This window comes from Myotis davidii, unplaced genomic scaffold, assembly GCF_000327345.1.
Source record: "Myotis davidii unplaced genomic scaffold, ASM32734v1 scaffold1569, whole genome shotgun sequence".
In the NCBI taxonomy this organism is placed as follows: Eukaryota; Metazoa; Chordata; class Mammalia; order Chiroptera; family Vespertilionidae; genus Myotis; species Myotis davidii.
Window position 1 is genome coordinate 341131 of NW_006299704.1, and position 14381 is coordinate 355511.

The window sequence follows — 14381 nt, forward strand, 5'->3', positions numbered from 1 at the left end:
TAAAGCAGGTTTTTTGGGTTTATTTGTCTTCTATAATTGAAACTTTGATACCTTGAGTGGAGCTCAGAGCCGGCCGTGGGAAGCTTGGCTTCCTCCATCACTGGGCAACCAAGCCTCCTGCTTGCTCCAGCTTTGTGGCTGCCAGCTGCCATCTTGGTTGGGTTAATTTGCATATAGTCTCTCTGATTGGCTGGTGGGCATGGCTTAAGGTGTAGCCAAGGTACGATCAATTTGCATGTTTGTCTTTTATTAGTGTAAATGGTGTCCATCTAAAAATTTCTATGTTGAAGCCAGAATCCCAGTCCCTCAGAATGTAGCCATATGTGGAGACAGGAGTGATTACATGGAAATGAGGTCACTTGAGTGGGCCTGAGTCCAATATGACGTGACTGTGTAATAAGAGAAAATGTGGACAGACATGCACAGAGGAAAGATGCCATGAAGAGGCAGGAAGAGAAGGCCGTGTGCAAGACAAGGAGAGAGGCTTGTGACAGGCCCTTCCCTCATGGCCCTCAGAAGGAACAACATCTACCAGCACTTTGACCTTGGACTTCTAGTCCGGAGAACTGAGAAAATAAACTGCTATTGTTTAAGCCACCACAATGGTGGTACTTTGTTATAATACCTCTGGCAAATGAGTACTCTGTCCACCCGATCAGCAGTTTGTCTTGGTGCCAAAATACCCACAAAACCCAGCCATTCCTCACCACTTCTACTGCTATCACCATGTCCAAGACATCATTATCTCTCCATGAATTCTTGCAATGGGCACCTGACTGGTCTCCCTGCTCCCACCACCACATTCCTACAGCTCATCCTTGACACAGAAGGCAGAGTGATCCTGTTAAAACATATGTCAAACAATGAGACTCCCCTGCATCTCACCTGAGGAAAAGCAGTGACCTGAAGGCCCTACACACACTGGAGCTGCACCGATAGTGCTCCTCTTACCTGGGTGCCTCCACCTTCCTGCTTTCCTGGTGTCCTTCCTGGTGTTCTTGTTGGTGTCTTTCCTGGTGTCCTTGTTGGTGTCCTTCCTGGTGTCTTTCCTGGTGTCCTTGTTGGTGTCCTTCCTGGTGTCCTTGTTGGTGTCCTTCCTGGTGTCCTTGTTGGTGTCCTTCCTGGTGTCTTTCCTGGTGTCCTTCCTGGTGTCCTTCCTGTCCATCCTCATGTCCTTCCTGGTGTCCTTGTTGGTGTCCTTCCTGCCCATCCTCGTGTCCTCCCTGGTGTCCTTGCTGGTGGTCTTCATTGTGTTTCTGTTTTCCTGGACACTCTCCAGCTGTGCTCCCACCTATGGCTTCTCTACTGTAAGAAACATTATCTATAGAAGCAGCTTCTTTCTACCCAATCAGTTCTACATCTTTGCTTTTCCCCGCACCTGATAGTAACGTGAGAAGAAAAGTGGTAGCAGGTGCAGGTGAGAACTTAGTAGAGAAAAGTGTCCTTCCTGGTGTCCTCGTTGGTGTCCTTCCTGGTGTCCTTGTTGGTGTCTTTCCTGGTGTCCTTCCTGGTGTCCTTCCTGTCCATCCTCATGTCCTTCCTGGTGTCCTTGTTGGTGTCCTTCCTGCCCATCCTCGTGTCCTCCCTGGTGTCCTTGCTGGTGGTCTTCATTGTGTTTCTGTTTTCCTGGACACTCTCCAGCTGTGCTCCCACCTATGGCTTCTCTACTGACTATTCCTCCTCCTGAGAACCTCCTCCTACAGACATGGCACCCTTTCTCCACCAAATTCCTATTCTGTTTCTGGATACATTTTCCTCCACAGAAGCTACTTTCTAACATGCAATGAATCTAGTATTTGTGGTGCTGTTTCCTTGCATGAGAGTGGCCTCCGTGGGTGAGGTGGGGGTTGTTTCTGGGTATTGCCAGCGCACAGCTCAGTGCCTCACACTTGTAAGCTTGGACGCAAGAAGGAATCCTGCGGCCCCAGTTCCTCCCTATATGCACATCCTCTGCCATATTGCTTGGCAATGTCCTTCCACCCTGGCCTAAGTGACCCACCTGGCCCGCTTCCTGCCACTCAGCTCAGTAAGTTCCTTGTGTGGGTCAGTGGGCTAGCAGCAGGCATGGCGATGGAAGCAGAGGCTTGCCTTTCTACCCTGCCTCCTGTGCCTGCACAATTACCATGAGGAGGATGCGAGTGGAGTAACCATCAGTCCTGAGACAAAGGGCAATGCCACATGGAGAAGCGTGAAGCCAGCACAGGTACAGAAGAGGCAGCGGGGCCAGCGGACACCACACAACCCTCTGGAGCAGGGGTATGACAGTCAGACCGCCCACCCTACCCAGAGCAGCTGCCTCCCCTCCACCTCCACCTCCTGACTCAGGCGCTTTAATAATAAGTGACTATTGTTTTGAGCACTTGACTATTGGGTTGGTTTGTTATGTAACATTATTATGTCAATATGTAAACAAAACAGCATGCAGTAAATATTTGTTGAGAAAGGAAGAAATTTATTACAGCGATTACCATGAGCCCAAGGAGTTCTATAGGCACACCTGTGCTTTGAAAACAAACAGAAAACAACGCTAACCGCATTCTGGGCTTGGAACACTGAGGGCTGTGAATCATGAAAGAGTCATCCTTAGAAGTTTTGCTGGTGACTGGCCACGGCACTAACTGCTGGGCCTGACTTTAGTCTAAGTTTGAGCAGGACTCTTGGCAGCAACACCTTTTTTTTTAAAATTTCTTTTATTATTATATTGTTTTAGCTTTTCCCAAGAGACAAACAAAATGAAGAATAAACATTAAGGACAATGACATCTGATGTTTTTGGATAGGAGCTGTGTACTTTCTTTTTTAAAAAGATGTTTTCATTGACGTTAGAGAGAGAGGAAGGGAGAGGGAGAGACACATGGAAGCTGATGAGAGAGAAACATCCACATCAATTGGCTGCCTCCTGCACACCCCTGGGGGGACCAGCAAGCCTGGTTGTGAACCAGCGACCTCTTGGTTCACTGAGCACACTGGCCGGGCAGAGCTGCGCACTTTCTTTCTGCTTTATTTCCATACCTTTCATTTCTCTGCCAAGCTGCACATGGGAAGTCTCTTTCTCCATCATTAGATTCCTTCTGCCAAGTTTGAGAACCCCCCTTACTGCATTGCCCTGTCACATCTTTCTCCAAGGACCCACTGCCTCCGGAATTCTCTGCAGAACACTAGAAAGCAACAGCATGAGGGTCCCAGGGGGAACGGAAGGGTACCCAGCACACCTAAAACAATCACTTCTTTTCATGTCATCGTTTGTAACATCAATAATTAGTACATACCAGAGATAGGACCTGAGAGAACTAAAGCTGAAATGGCTTGTCAGTACCGCATCCCTCCATACCCACTTCCCAGCATAAACAGCGCACTTCACAATTCAGAAAATTACTTAAAACTAAAGGCCCGATGCACAAAATTCATGCAAGGAGCTCGGCCCTCGTAGCTGCGGCAGCTTGCCTGGGCCCTTGCAGCCCCAGCTTCGTCTGGAAGGTCGTTCGACTGTCCAGTTGAATTAGCATATTGCACTTTTATTATTATAGATTTACCTGTAAAACATTGTGTATGAAATGCTTAAAGGAAATGCTTAAATAATTAAATGAAGTATGCACATGGCAGAGAGCAAGTCAGGCATGTAACAATATCGCCTTTCAGAGACACGAATCAGTTGTCTCTGACAAATTTAGTATTTACAGTTCAATTAGCCTGCAACTTGCAGTGTTTGGCTGGAACAGGCTCATGCCCAGAGATTAAATGCCTCTCCCTGCAAGACAGGACACAGCCAGCCTTTCCCTGATCCTCCTTCCACCTGTGTCCCAGGCAAATCCACACACCACAGGGGCCACCTCTTCCTTCTTCTAACTCTGCCCGGAACCCATCTCTAACACATCTATTTTTTAAAAAACGTATGTATCAATTTTTTTTTTTGAGAAAGAGATGGGGCGGGGGGAGAGAAACATTGGTTTGTTGTTCCACTTACTTGTGCATTCATTGGTTGATTCTTGTCTGTGCCCTGATCAGGGATCAAACCTGCAACCTTGGTGTTATTAGGACGAGGCTCTAACCAACTGAGCTACTTGGTCAGGACACTCATATTTTTCCTCATTTGGGGCAGTGGAGTGATATAAATCTTTAGCCCAATCTTTACTTTTGAAAAGGAACAAACTGTTCTACTCACTTGTCACCTGTCACCAGGCAGGACTTAGCAGGGTGGTGGGGCAGGGAGAAGAGTGCTGGCGAAAGGGAGAAGCAGGGGGACAGCATGGCTGTGGGGTCCATGGGGAGGAGAGGCAGAGCCATCTGCATCGAGCCGCTCCCAGGGATTGTAATGCAGGGCCGCGGTCCCACGCAACAGCCAGGTGCTCTGGCCTACCTCCCGCCTCCAGGAACAGTGAACACTGCCCAAGGTAAATGGCCATGTTGCCAGATTTTTACAGTGAAGATATTAGTTTGTGTTGTTTTATTACTTTATGTCTATATGTGACAAATATTTTCCTTTAGTGATGAAGTATGGCTGGTTCCAAGGAGCCGTTCTACATTGGTAAACAGTATGGTCAGGGTTATAAAGGTGGTTATAGCATTTGAAATCTGCACAACTCATTTTATGACTTAGTGACATCACACACACACACACACACACACACACACACACACACACTCACACTCACCCCTCTATTTGCTTTATGACTTTTTTGTTGCCTTTATTATACTGCAAACATTTAAAGGCCTGAGTCTGTCGTTTACACTTCTCAGGTAGTGTGCCATCACAGAAGCACTTAAAAATGCCCTATATTACATTACATAAATTGGTAGGCTGGTCAACTTCCTGTAATCAGCTGGGGTGGGCTCTGTTAGGAAAGACAAGGCAGGAGGGCAAGAGGACCCACCAACCACAGCTTAGAACCTGCCCACCTTCAGGGACCAGCTGACATGCCACCTCCTTCCTAAGTCTTTTCTCGCCAGCAGTTCTGACTGGCTAGGCTGCCTTTTCCACTTCAACTCTAAGATCCTTGAAGAGAGTCACCGAATCTTATTTATCCAGCACAGAGCATTTAAAAGTAAAAACCCCACAGATAGACAGATGATACATAGATGGTAGATGATAGACAGATGATAGAGAGATGATAGATAGATGACAGAACATAGATAGATGAGAGATAGATGACAGATCATAGATACATGATAGATAGATGACAGATCATAGATAGATGATAGACAGATGATAGATGATAGATGGTGTATAGATGATGGATAGATGATAGATAATCAATGATAGATGATAGATCATAGATCATAGATGATAAAGGTGATAGATGATAGATAATAAATAGATGACAGACATATGATAGATGATAGATAGATGATAGATGATAGACAAGTGATAGACGATAGACAGATGATAGACGCATTTATAAAAGTGCACATAATCTTTTAGCTAAGTGTAGCTTTAAAAATACTTGTTATTTCTGTTAGTCTATTTATGTCCTCAGATGCTCTCAAGATATTTGGCAGAACAAATAGTAATGGGACCCCCAGTTTTTACCAAATAGACTGCATTCAGTGTCACCTGCAGTGAGAAGTGTCCCACCACTGGGCCTGGCTGCGAAGGGCCAGGCCTGTGATGTAACTGGAAGGACTGTGTGGAAATGTGTGTGTCCCTGTTAGGAGGAGGCTAGAACATATTCTTTGTCTCTTCACGATCCTTCTTCCCAAGGTCAGCTTGGACGTTATGCATAAGAGCTAATGCTGGAGCAGACATTTTGGTCTATGAAGCAACTTTGAAATGGAAGTTGTTAGTAGCATCAACTAGACAGAGGGCCCTGGGACTGTGAGGAACCTGTGAGCAGAACTCAGCGAGGAGACCTACACTGCCTGCCTCTGGCTGTTTATACCAGAGAGAAACACACTCTGTCTTGTTAAACCCACCGCTGCTTCAGGTCTGTTACAGCCCAGCTCTGTCCTAAAGGACACCCTCTGGCAACACAGGGAACGTTATGAAACACAACTCCCATCAGTGAGTGCCCAGAGCCATCGGGAGCCACCTCATCAGGTGAGGGCTCCGCCTCCTTACTTGTCTCTCCAAAAATTGTGGCCCCAGTGTCCACAGACATCTTCAATCCCAGTCTTCACATGGTCAAAAAACTAGAAAGAAGAAAGCAGCTCATTGATTAATCTTAACTAAAAGCACTAATTTCTACTCTATTCATATCATGCCTACACTTCAAATACTAGTAGCTTTTGCTTTTTTTTTTTTTTTAACTGAAAGCAATGAAACAAGAATCAATCTTCTAACATTGATGAGATATTTGTCACCTGGATATTAAGCAATTCTGAGATTACTTTTTTCATCTTTAAATGTTTATTCATAATTTTAGAAAATATGAAATATGACAATTTTCTAGTGGAAACATTTTCAGGTTGAAGGAGGTGATGAGGGCCCCTCACTGGGGAGCGCACCAGGCTGAGCTGGAGAAGCCACCCCGAGGCTTCGCTCATTCCGCACCCCAACTCCTGCCTTTCTCGGCCCTCCCTCTTCTTTACCTCCCTCCATCCCTCTTCTCCAGGCACTGAGCCCCCGGCACCACATTGTGTGCCAGCACCCACGTCCTCTTTCTCACCTGGCCCATAGCCCCCCGGAACCTACCCGGCTGTGGATCTCCTCACTCACGGCCTGCTGCTTCTTATTGGCCTTTTTAACATCAAGAAACTCCACTAGTGGCCGGATGGTTATTCCCTGCATGTAAAGAGAGAAAGTGAATTTTCTTATAAAATAAAATTAAAAATTCAATGATAACTTTTATTTTCCTCAGGTCCCATAACCAGCAAAGATATCCTGCTCCCAAGATGCAACCCGGTGTGTGGACATTGTGTGGTCTCTTCCTCCTCAGCAGCTGGCGTCTTTCCCGAGGGCATGTGCTAGAAACAGGATGAATAAGATGCAAGAAACTGAAAATGTAATTCTAAGAATAGAAAGAAATTCTAAGAAAGAATAAAGTATTATCCAAGTTACAGGAATCACCTGCTTGTATTATCCATAGAAAACTTTTCAATGATTTTTACATTCATTGGTTTATTAAAACAATTTTAATTGAGCATCTATTTTATACATGTCAGGAGCTTGGTCATTTAAGACACAAACAGGAATAGTTAAGGACCTCAGCTGAGGACTATAGTGTGATGGGGAGAAAAATATACCCCAAACAGCTATGAGCAGGCAGAGATGAGCGAGACACAGGGCGCGGGAGCACCGAGGGGAGCCTTCAGACACGCTGGGCGGAGGAGCGCGCTGGCCGCCAGGAGGGCACGGAGAGCTGGGCATGTTTCACCCAGCGTGGGAAATGAGAACCACAGCGTGTCTGGCAAGCAGGGAACAGAAAGGAATGTCCTTAACATGCTAAACTACCTGCCAAACCCCAGGGAACAGCGGACTTGATAATGAAACATGAAAAGCATTTCCATCACAACCAGGAACCAACAGGGAACTCGCTCCGTGCTGGGCCGGCTCCACTTGTCCGAGTCAATCAAGGGGGAGAGAGATTTGGGAAAAACAAGGTGATTGCTGCTCAGGGATCGCTTTATTTTGGTCCTAAAATATCTAAGATGATTATTTTTCATTTAAAAGTACCAAGAAAGTTTCATGAAGTGTCTACATAAAATCACATACACAAATCCATCCCTTACACCGATTTAAAAAGGAATCAAAACACCTATACAATAGCAATGAAAACTATACTTATGTCTGTATCTACATCTAGAGAGAGAGAACACATATAACAGTATGCACCAGAGTACAAATAATACATTAGATATAGAGTAGTATACTGTCTAGACACTAAATACACATGTATGTATACTTAAATATTCTCTTCATATATATCACAAAATGCATAGAACCTTTATAAAACCAACTATAAAATTTAATTAAAAGATATTAAAATGATTTGAGTTTTAAAATGATATACAGTTCCTAGATGGGATTACTGAACAATATTATTACAATGATTTTATTTCAACATCCATGCAATACAACCCCAATAACATTCCAAAGGATTTGTAGCAGACGTGAGAGAGCAAGCTGAGAGGCTGGGAGAGCAAATGTAACCAGAAAAATTCAGAAAAAGAATAACAAGGACTTTCAGATGTCAAACAAACTAGCAGGAATATAACTAAAATTAGGTGATATTATCCCTAAAATAGGCCAGGTGAGGGGCAGTGAGAAGGGGCATCAGTGAAGTTCCCTAAGTCTCTTGCTTAGTAGGTGAAGGCTACCACTACTTGGCATGAAGAATACATGTATAGGAGGGGTTACTGGGGGTTTAGGGGGTAGTGGATATGTTGAGATATGTTCCCTGCTGTACATTTGATTTCCATCTCATATTTCCACACATCTTTAAATCTTTAAGAATGCTTTTAATAAAACAAATTCTCTCTCTCTCTCTCTCTCTCTCTCTCTCTCTCTCTCTCTCTCTCACACACACACACACACACTTTAAAAAATGAGGCCATTTATTTTATCCCATCAATCCAGCGTTGGGCATTTTTCAGCTTAACTTTAACTGTCTGAAGTGTGAACTGATTTGACCAAATTTGGTATGACACACCTTTCATTGTATCTGTGTCACTTTCAAAGTGTGCTGCTTTGAAATAACATAGGTGGTAATAGCAGTTGTCTAATCAATACACACTCTGTCATTTATAACTTATGTAAATGAAAAGAGGTGCAAACATGTGTTTGACAGAGATGGATTTCCCTGCATCCAGAGTCCATGAAGCCACTAGTTTAATAACTCCAGGGAAAACATCGACAAAATCACTGCAATTTTTAAAACTATGTAATGTGTTCTAAGGATATAATCTGTCATTTTACCTGCTTTTTTCTGTCACTATTCATTTAGTAAATAGTGGGTCCATGGTAGTTGTAAATATAGCACATAAAAATAAAGATGGGACAAGGGCCTGCCCCAGTCCTGTGCCAATTTCACTCTGGGAGAATAATCGAGAAATAACTGCACTGTCACAAATAAGACACAACTGACCAACTACAGGAAGCAGGCATGGCCTGGCGCCCCGATCCACTGAAGTTTCTAAACTACAACATGCTATATAATAAAAGTGTAGTATGCAAATTGTCCCCTCAATCAGGAGTTCATCCAGGAATTTGACCAGGGGCAGGGCTGGCTGGGGGAAGGGAAGCAGTACCTGGTGGCAGCTGGCAGCCACTTGGGATCCTATCAGTGCACAAATTTCATGCACTGGGCCTCTAGTGCCTTATAATTAGTTTCTATTTAATAACAAGTACTGATTGTAGGCAAGGGCTGCTGACACTGCTCCCTTCAATGGTCACTCCTCTCTCTGGATTATCTGCAGTCATGTCATGCCCCATGGGAGAGATTTCACAAGTTCTGCCTTCCTCTCCTCTTCCTTCCTTCCTTGCTTCCCTCCTTCCTCCCTCCCTCCCTTCATCCCTCCCTTCCTCCCTCCCTTCTTCCTCCCCTCCTTCCTTCCTCCCTCCCTCTATCCCCCTCCTTCCCTCCCTACCTCAATCCTTCTTTCCTTCCTTCCTTACTTGGTTCCCTTCTCCTTCTCTACCTCCCTCCCTTCCCTCCTTTCTTCCCTCCTTCCTTCCTCCCTCCCTTCACCTCCCTCCTTCCCTCCCTCCCTCCCTCCTTCCCTTCTTTCCTTCCTTCCTGGCCCACATTTCCATACACACTCTTCCAAGCCCTATTTATATAACCATGTGGTTCCCTCTCTCCCTTCCTTCCTTCCTTGCTTCCTTCCTTCCTTCCTTCCTTCCTTCCTTCCTTGGTTTCTTCCTTCCTTTCTCAATCCTTATGCTTTGGAACTAGGGTACTTGGCACCTCTGAGTGTCGTATGAATTTATTTCCTTAAGTTAGATGTTATATTACAGGAGCCTAGGTCTTTGGTTGGGAGAGACAGAGGGGAAAAAAAGAACACCTTTGAGAAGGCACATTGGAAAATTTCTAATTTAGGTCACCTGGGGAGCAACCCAATACGGACTAGAAAGATAGTTCACTCCCTTAAAAACAAACAATCATCAAACAAACACACCACCTCAGGCTTCCATCAAACCACTGCAAAACATAGCTGCAAAGCTCAAGTACAATTTTCAGCCATTCATTTGGCTTTGGCTCAACAGATGCGCCACCTGAGAGCGGGATCTGCAAGGGCTGCTGGGCAGCAGGCACAGAGGAACTGGTTTCCACGGCCCCTCTCTGCTCCAGCGCCCCCCCCCCCCCCCCCCCCCCCCCTGCACCTTGAAAGCCGCGGCCCCCTCTCTGCTCTCAGTGCCGTAAAACCTACTGCTTATAAAATACCGGTAATGAGTGTCCTTTTTGGTTTGTTCTTTTGGAAGAAACTGATTTCTTTGAATTAATTTTTTTAAAGGAAGGAACTGCCTTATATTTCTTTGCTGATTTAGCAGGCAATTTTGGGAAAAACTTAAATAAACTATTTTGTTAAAAAAATATATCACTAGCCCAGCCAGTGTGGCTCAGTGGATGAGCATCGGCCTATGAACCAGAAGGTCATGGTTTGATTCCCGGTCAGGGCACATGCCTGGGTTGTGGGCTCCATCCCCAGTGTGGGGCGTGCAGGAGGCAGCTGATCAGTGATTCTCTCATCATTGATGTTTCTCTCTCTAATTTAGGTCACCCGGGGAGCAACCTGATAAGGCCTAGAAAGATAGCTCACTCTCTTAAATCCATCAAAGAGCATTTAAATAGATGTCTCTCAGTGTGACTGCCACACACACTTCACACAGACCGCAAGCCCCCTGGGCACAGTGTTTACCAGGTGCGCGCAGGTTTCACGCTCCCCCCCCTCAACCCCCGCACCGGCTCGAGCCCCCCTGGGAAGGCCTCTGCTCAGCCTTCCTCCAGGCCTTGGCACTGCACAGTGCTAGCTGCATGCGGCCTCCCCCCTGTGCCCTCCCCTTCACTGCCACTGCTGCTAGGACTCCTGTCTGTAAATTCAGACGCAGAAACCCCCTTCGGTACATGCTCCCCTGTGTTACTCCCACTCTCCTCTCCCAGACTCCACTGAGCTGCGGTGTCTCCTACCTCCTGCTTCTGGCTCGCCTCCCCCCAACCCTCCCCTTCATGCTCTGACAGTACTCTGTGAAGCAGGGCACTCCCTGCCCCGCTCCTTGCCCACCTGGCCTGGCCCCCACAGGGCCCCCCACCTGGCCTGGCCCCAAAGCTGTAGCCAAGGTGGCTAGAACCCTCTCCTTCCTGACCACGCCCCTCACCTGACTTCAGGACGCCTCCTATGCTTTCTTCAATGTTACTGTTCACCTTTCCAGGCTCCTGGGCCAGCTCTTCAGCGTTTGCTTGACCTCTAAAGGTCAGTGCCATCTCTCCTCACTCTGCCCTGGGCCAGACTCAGGCTCTCAAAGCCGCCTCCGCGCTGGTGCGTCTCAAGTGTGCCTCTCCCCTAAGTTCTAGGCCCATAGCACAGCCGCCAGGGCAGTCTCCAGGACCCCAAGAGGCGAATGTGCAGGCTCAGCATGGCAACCTTGTCGTCCCCCCCACCCCCCCGCCCCACACAACCGCCCCACACACTGCCTGCAGGAAGTGAATGTCCCTCTGAATGCCCCTTCTTCCCTCACTTGTTCAGTCAGAACCCCTGGTGCTATGTCTGCTGTTCTCTCTCTCACATCCTAAACGATGCACCCACATTTTTCATCTTAAAACATTCTGATCATCTTGCTCATTTTGTTGTAGAACAAGAATAAAATTTTCTGAATTCCATGGAACTCTACCAGTAATGGCATGGGAGTGAAAGGTAGGAATGTGCCATTATTACACTGCACAGCAATATGGAAAACATTTATTTTCCAATGGCCATTTATTTTCCAAACCCAGGCTTATTTGAAGGTTCACGCTCTGTAAGAGAGTGCCGGCACCTCAATGCTGAGAGGCTGTGAGCAGGGGTGTCGGGCTGTCTGGGAGGCTCCCTGCTGTCTGAGTGTCCACACCCCTGCAGAGGGTGCCACAGCGCAAGGCCGACTGCTGTCACCAGGCCGGGTCAAGGTTGCACTTGCAACAAGCTAAGTTGAGAGATGAGGTAATGCTACCCTTGGACAAAGAGTGTCAGACCTCAGCTCAGTCCTGCCCCTGTCCCTCTGCCCCCGCACATGCAGGCATTCCCCACCGGCCCTTGTGTCACCCACAGCGACTTCAGTGTAGAGAACTGACACAAATCAACATGAAGGATTTAACCCTGAGTAAGAAAGTCCTTCGTCTCTGACCCGGGAGTCAGGTGTCTTCTGCAAGCATCCATGAAAATGTAACAGTAACCTGGTAACCTGCTAGTCAGATAAAATCCAGACACTTCACCACTCCGGCCAACACCGCAGAGCAGATACAACACTATGGTCAATGGAGGCCACAGAGACTGCTGCCCCTTGAATTCCAGCCAGCCTTGCTACCTGATGGGCTTCCAGACAGTCAATGAATGGGTTTCCAGAATTCTGAGGACCCGCTACACGATTATAGGGATTAATTAAATAATAACTTTGTGCTCTAATCATTTCTCCTTTCCAAGAAAAGTTGTTAAGTTTTTCTTCCTTTTATGAGCATTTTACTTCGTTATAATTAAACACAGCAAATCATCCAGTCACATCATCCGGCCAGTCCCTGCACCAGCTGCTGTGCTCAGATTTCCTCTCTGCTGCCTGGGAGGAGGGACCTTATCCAGATCCCAGAGCAAGTAAGCAGAGGCCGCAGGGGCAGGGGCAGGGAGGAGCCGCCCAGACTGCCCGCCCACAGCCACTCCCACGGCTCAGCTTTCTACACTGGACTCCACCTGTGCCTGGTCTTGAGCATAAGTTGAAAACAAGAGAGACAGCTTACATTTTATGTAACATTACTGAAGTTATTTGTAATTTCATAATATTTTAAAATCCTCACTCAAGGAGTGAGGTTATTTTTTCCATTGTTTTTAGAGAGAGTGGGAGGGAAGCGGGAGGCGCGCGGAGGGGGGAGAGAAACATCCATGTGATAGAGCTTCCACGCACCTTTATGGAGCTGCCCCTGGAGAAGGGGCTCATTATGTAGGAGATAGGCCTCTGGGATCCATCTCCAGCAGAGTCAGCTTTTCATGGAAATGGTTACTGAGTTCCCAGGGCAAGCGGGATGAGGGAGGAGGGGAGAGGGTCTAAGCACAAAGAACTCTGTACGTGACCAGCAGCACATTTCCTAGGAAGATCCGCTGCCACAACTAGACAAAGGGAGGTGGAGGCAACTAGAAAAGGCCTAGACCATTTTTTAAAATAACCCAATAGAAGATAATAAGACCTAGGTGACATAGGGAGAAAACTGCTAACCCCATAGGACTCAGCCAGTGAGGGCCCGGGGAGGGACTCTCGCACATTAGGGATCAATTGCCTGTGATTGCTGCTCCATGTGCCTGTCCAACCGGCTCTTGCAAGACCACACTAAAAGTCTCGTTTCGCCAACTTCTGTCTCCGAGCCCGTTAATTGAATTCGGACAGGTGAGCATTTCTCACAATTATGATAGTCTAACGATAGGTTTCCTCCTGGTGAAGGTAGAGACTTTGCTGGGAGAAAAATACTCTACTCACCAGAATGAAGACAGTGAAGAATATGACGACGATTGCAGCCGTGATGAAGAGCTTTTTCCGGGGAAACACAGCCGCGGGAAGGAGAAACACCAGCGCAAAGCAGATGGCCCCTCGGAGCCCTCCATAGGCAATGATGAACTGGTCCTTAAAGGTCAGGGGAATTGTCCGGAACCAGTTAATGGCCTGAGTCAGGACAAAGACACCTGAGAAGGAAAACAGAGCCAAAACACCGGCCTGTGTGAGCCAGGGTGTGTAAATTCGAAGACTCGTTTTCTGAGCTTCTGTGGCAGGGAAAGGACTTAAGCACAGGCCCCAAGGAATCTGGCCCCTTCCTCTCCTTATACGACTAGGCTCTTGGTGAAAGCTCATGGGTTAAAATGTGGACTCAGACGAGTCAAGAAAGGTTAACTTGACTTATAACAAAGGCATGAAGATGCTCGAGGAAGAAAAGAACAGAAGAGGAAGAGGGAGAAGAGAAGAAAGAGGAAAAGAATGAGGATGAAAGGAAAAAGAGGAGGAAGAGAGGGAGATGGGGAGCATGAAGAAAGGAAGGAAGATGGAACAGCAGCAGCAGGGAGGGGCGAGAAGAAGTCCTGCTCTTTGTGAGCTGACGGCTGTTCTCTGGGGCAACTTGCTCCTCACCCAGGGCTCTCCAGACCAGGCAGAAGGCCAGCGTAAAGCTGACGAAGGCCCAGTTCCACTCGTGGTTCTTCCCCACGGTGGACACGCCCATGAAGATGAAGATCAGGGTCTCGCTGACACTGCTCAGCATCTTCATGAAGTACTTGATGGTC

At 46.9% G+C, this 14381-nt stretch overlaps 1 protein-coding gene across 1 annotated transcript in view; it reads right to left on the reverse strand.

Moving 5' to 3' along the window:
- LOC102760885 (sodium/hydrogen exchanger 2-like) overlaps window positions 1-14375 on the reverse strand; it is a 33182-nt gene extending 18807 nt beyond the window's left edge. Inside the window, exons 1-4 of the mRNA XM_006775421.2 lie at window positions 14230-14375; window positions 13588-13790; window positions 6628-6717; window positions 6055-6125 (exon numbers count right to left, since the gene is read on the reverse strand). Of these exons, the coding sequence (XP_006775484.2) occupies window positions 6055-6125; window positions 6628-6717; window positions 13588-13790; window positions 14230-14365 (500 nt within the window). The 5' untranslated portion in view covers window positions 14366-14375. The remainder of the gene's footprint in view (window positions 1-6054; window positions 6126-6627; window positions 6718-13587; window positions 13791-14229) is intronic.
- Window positions 14376-14381: the final 6 nt, after the last annotated feature.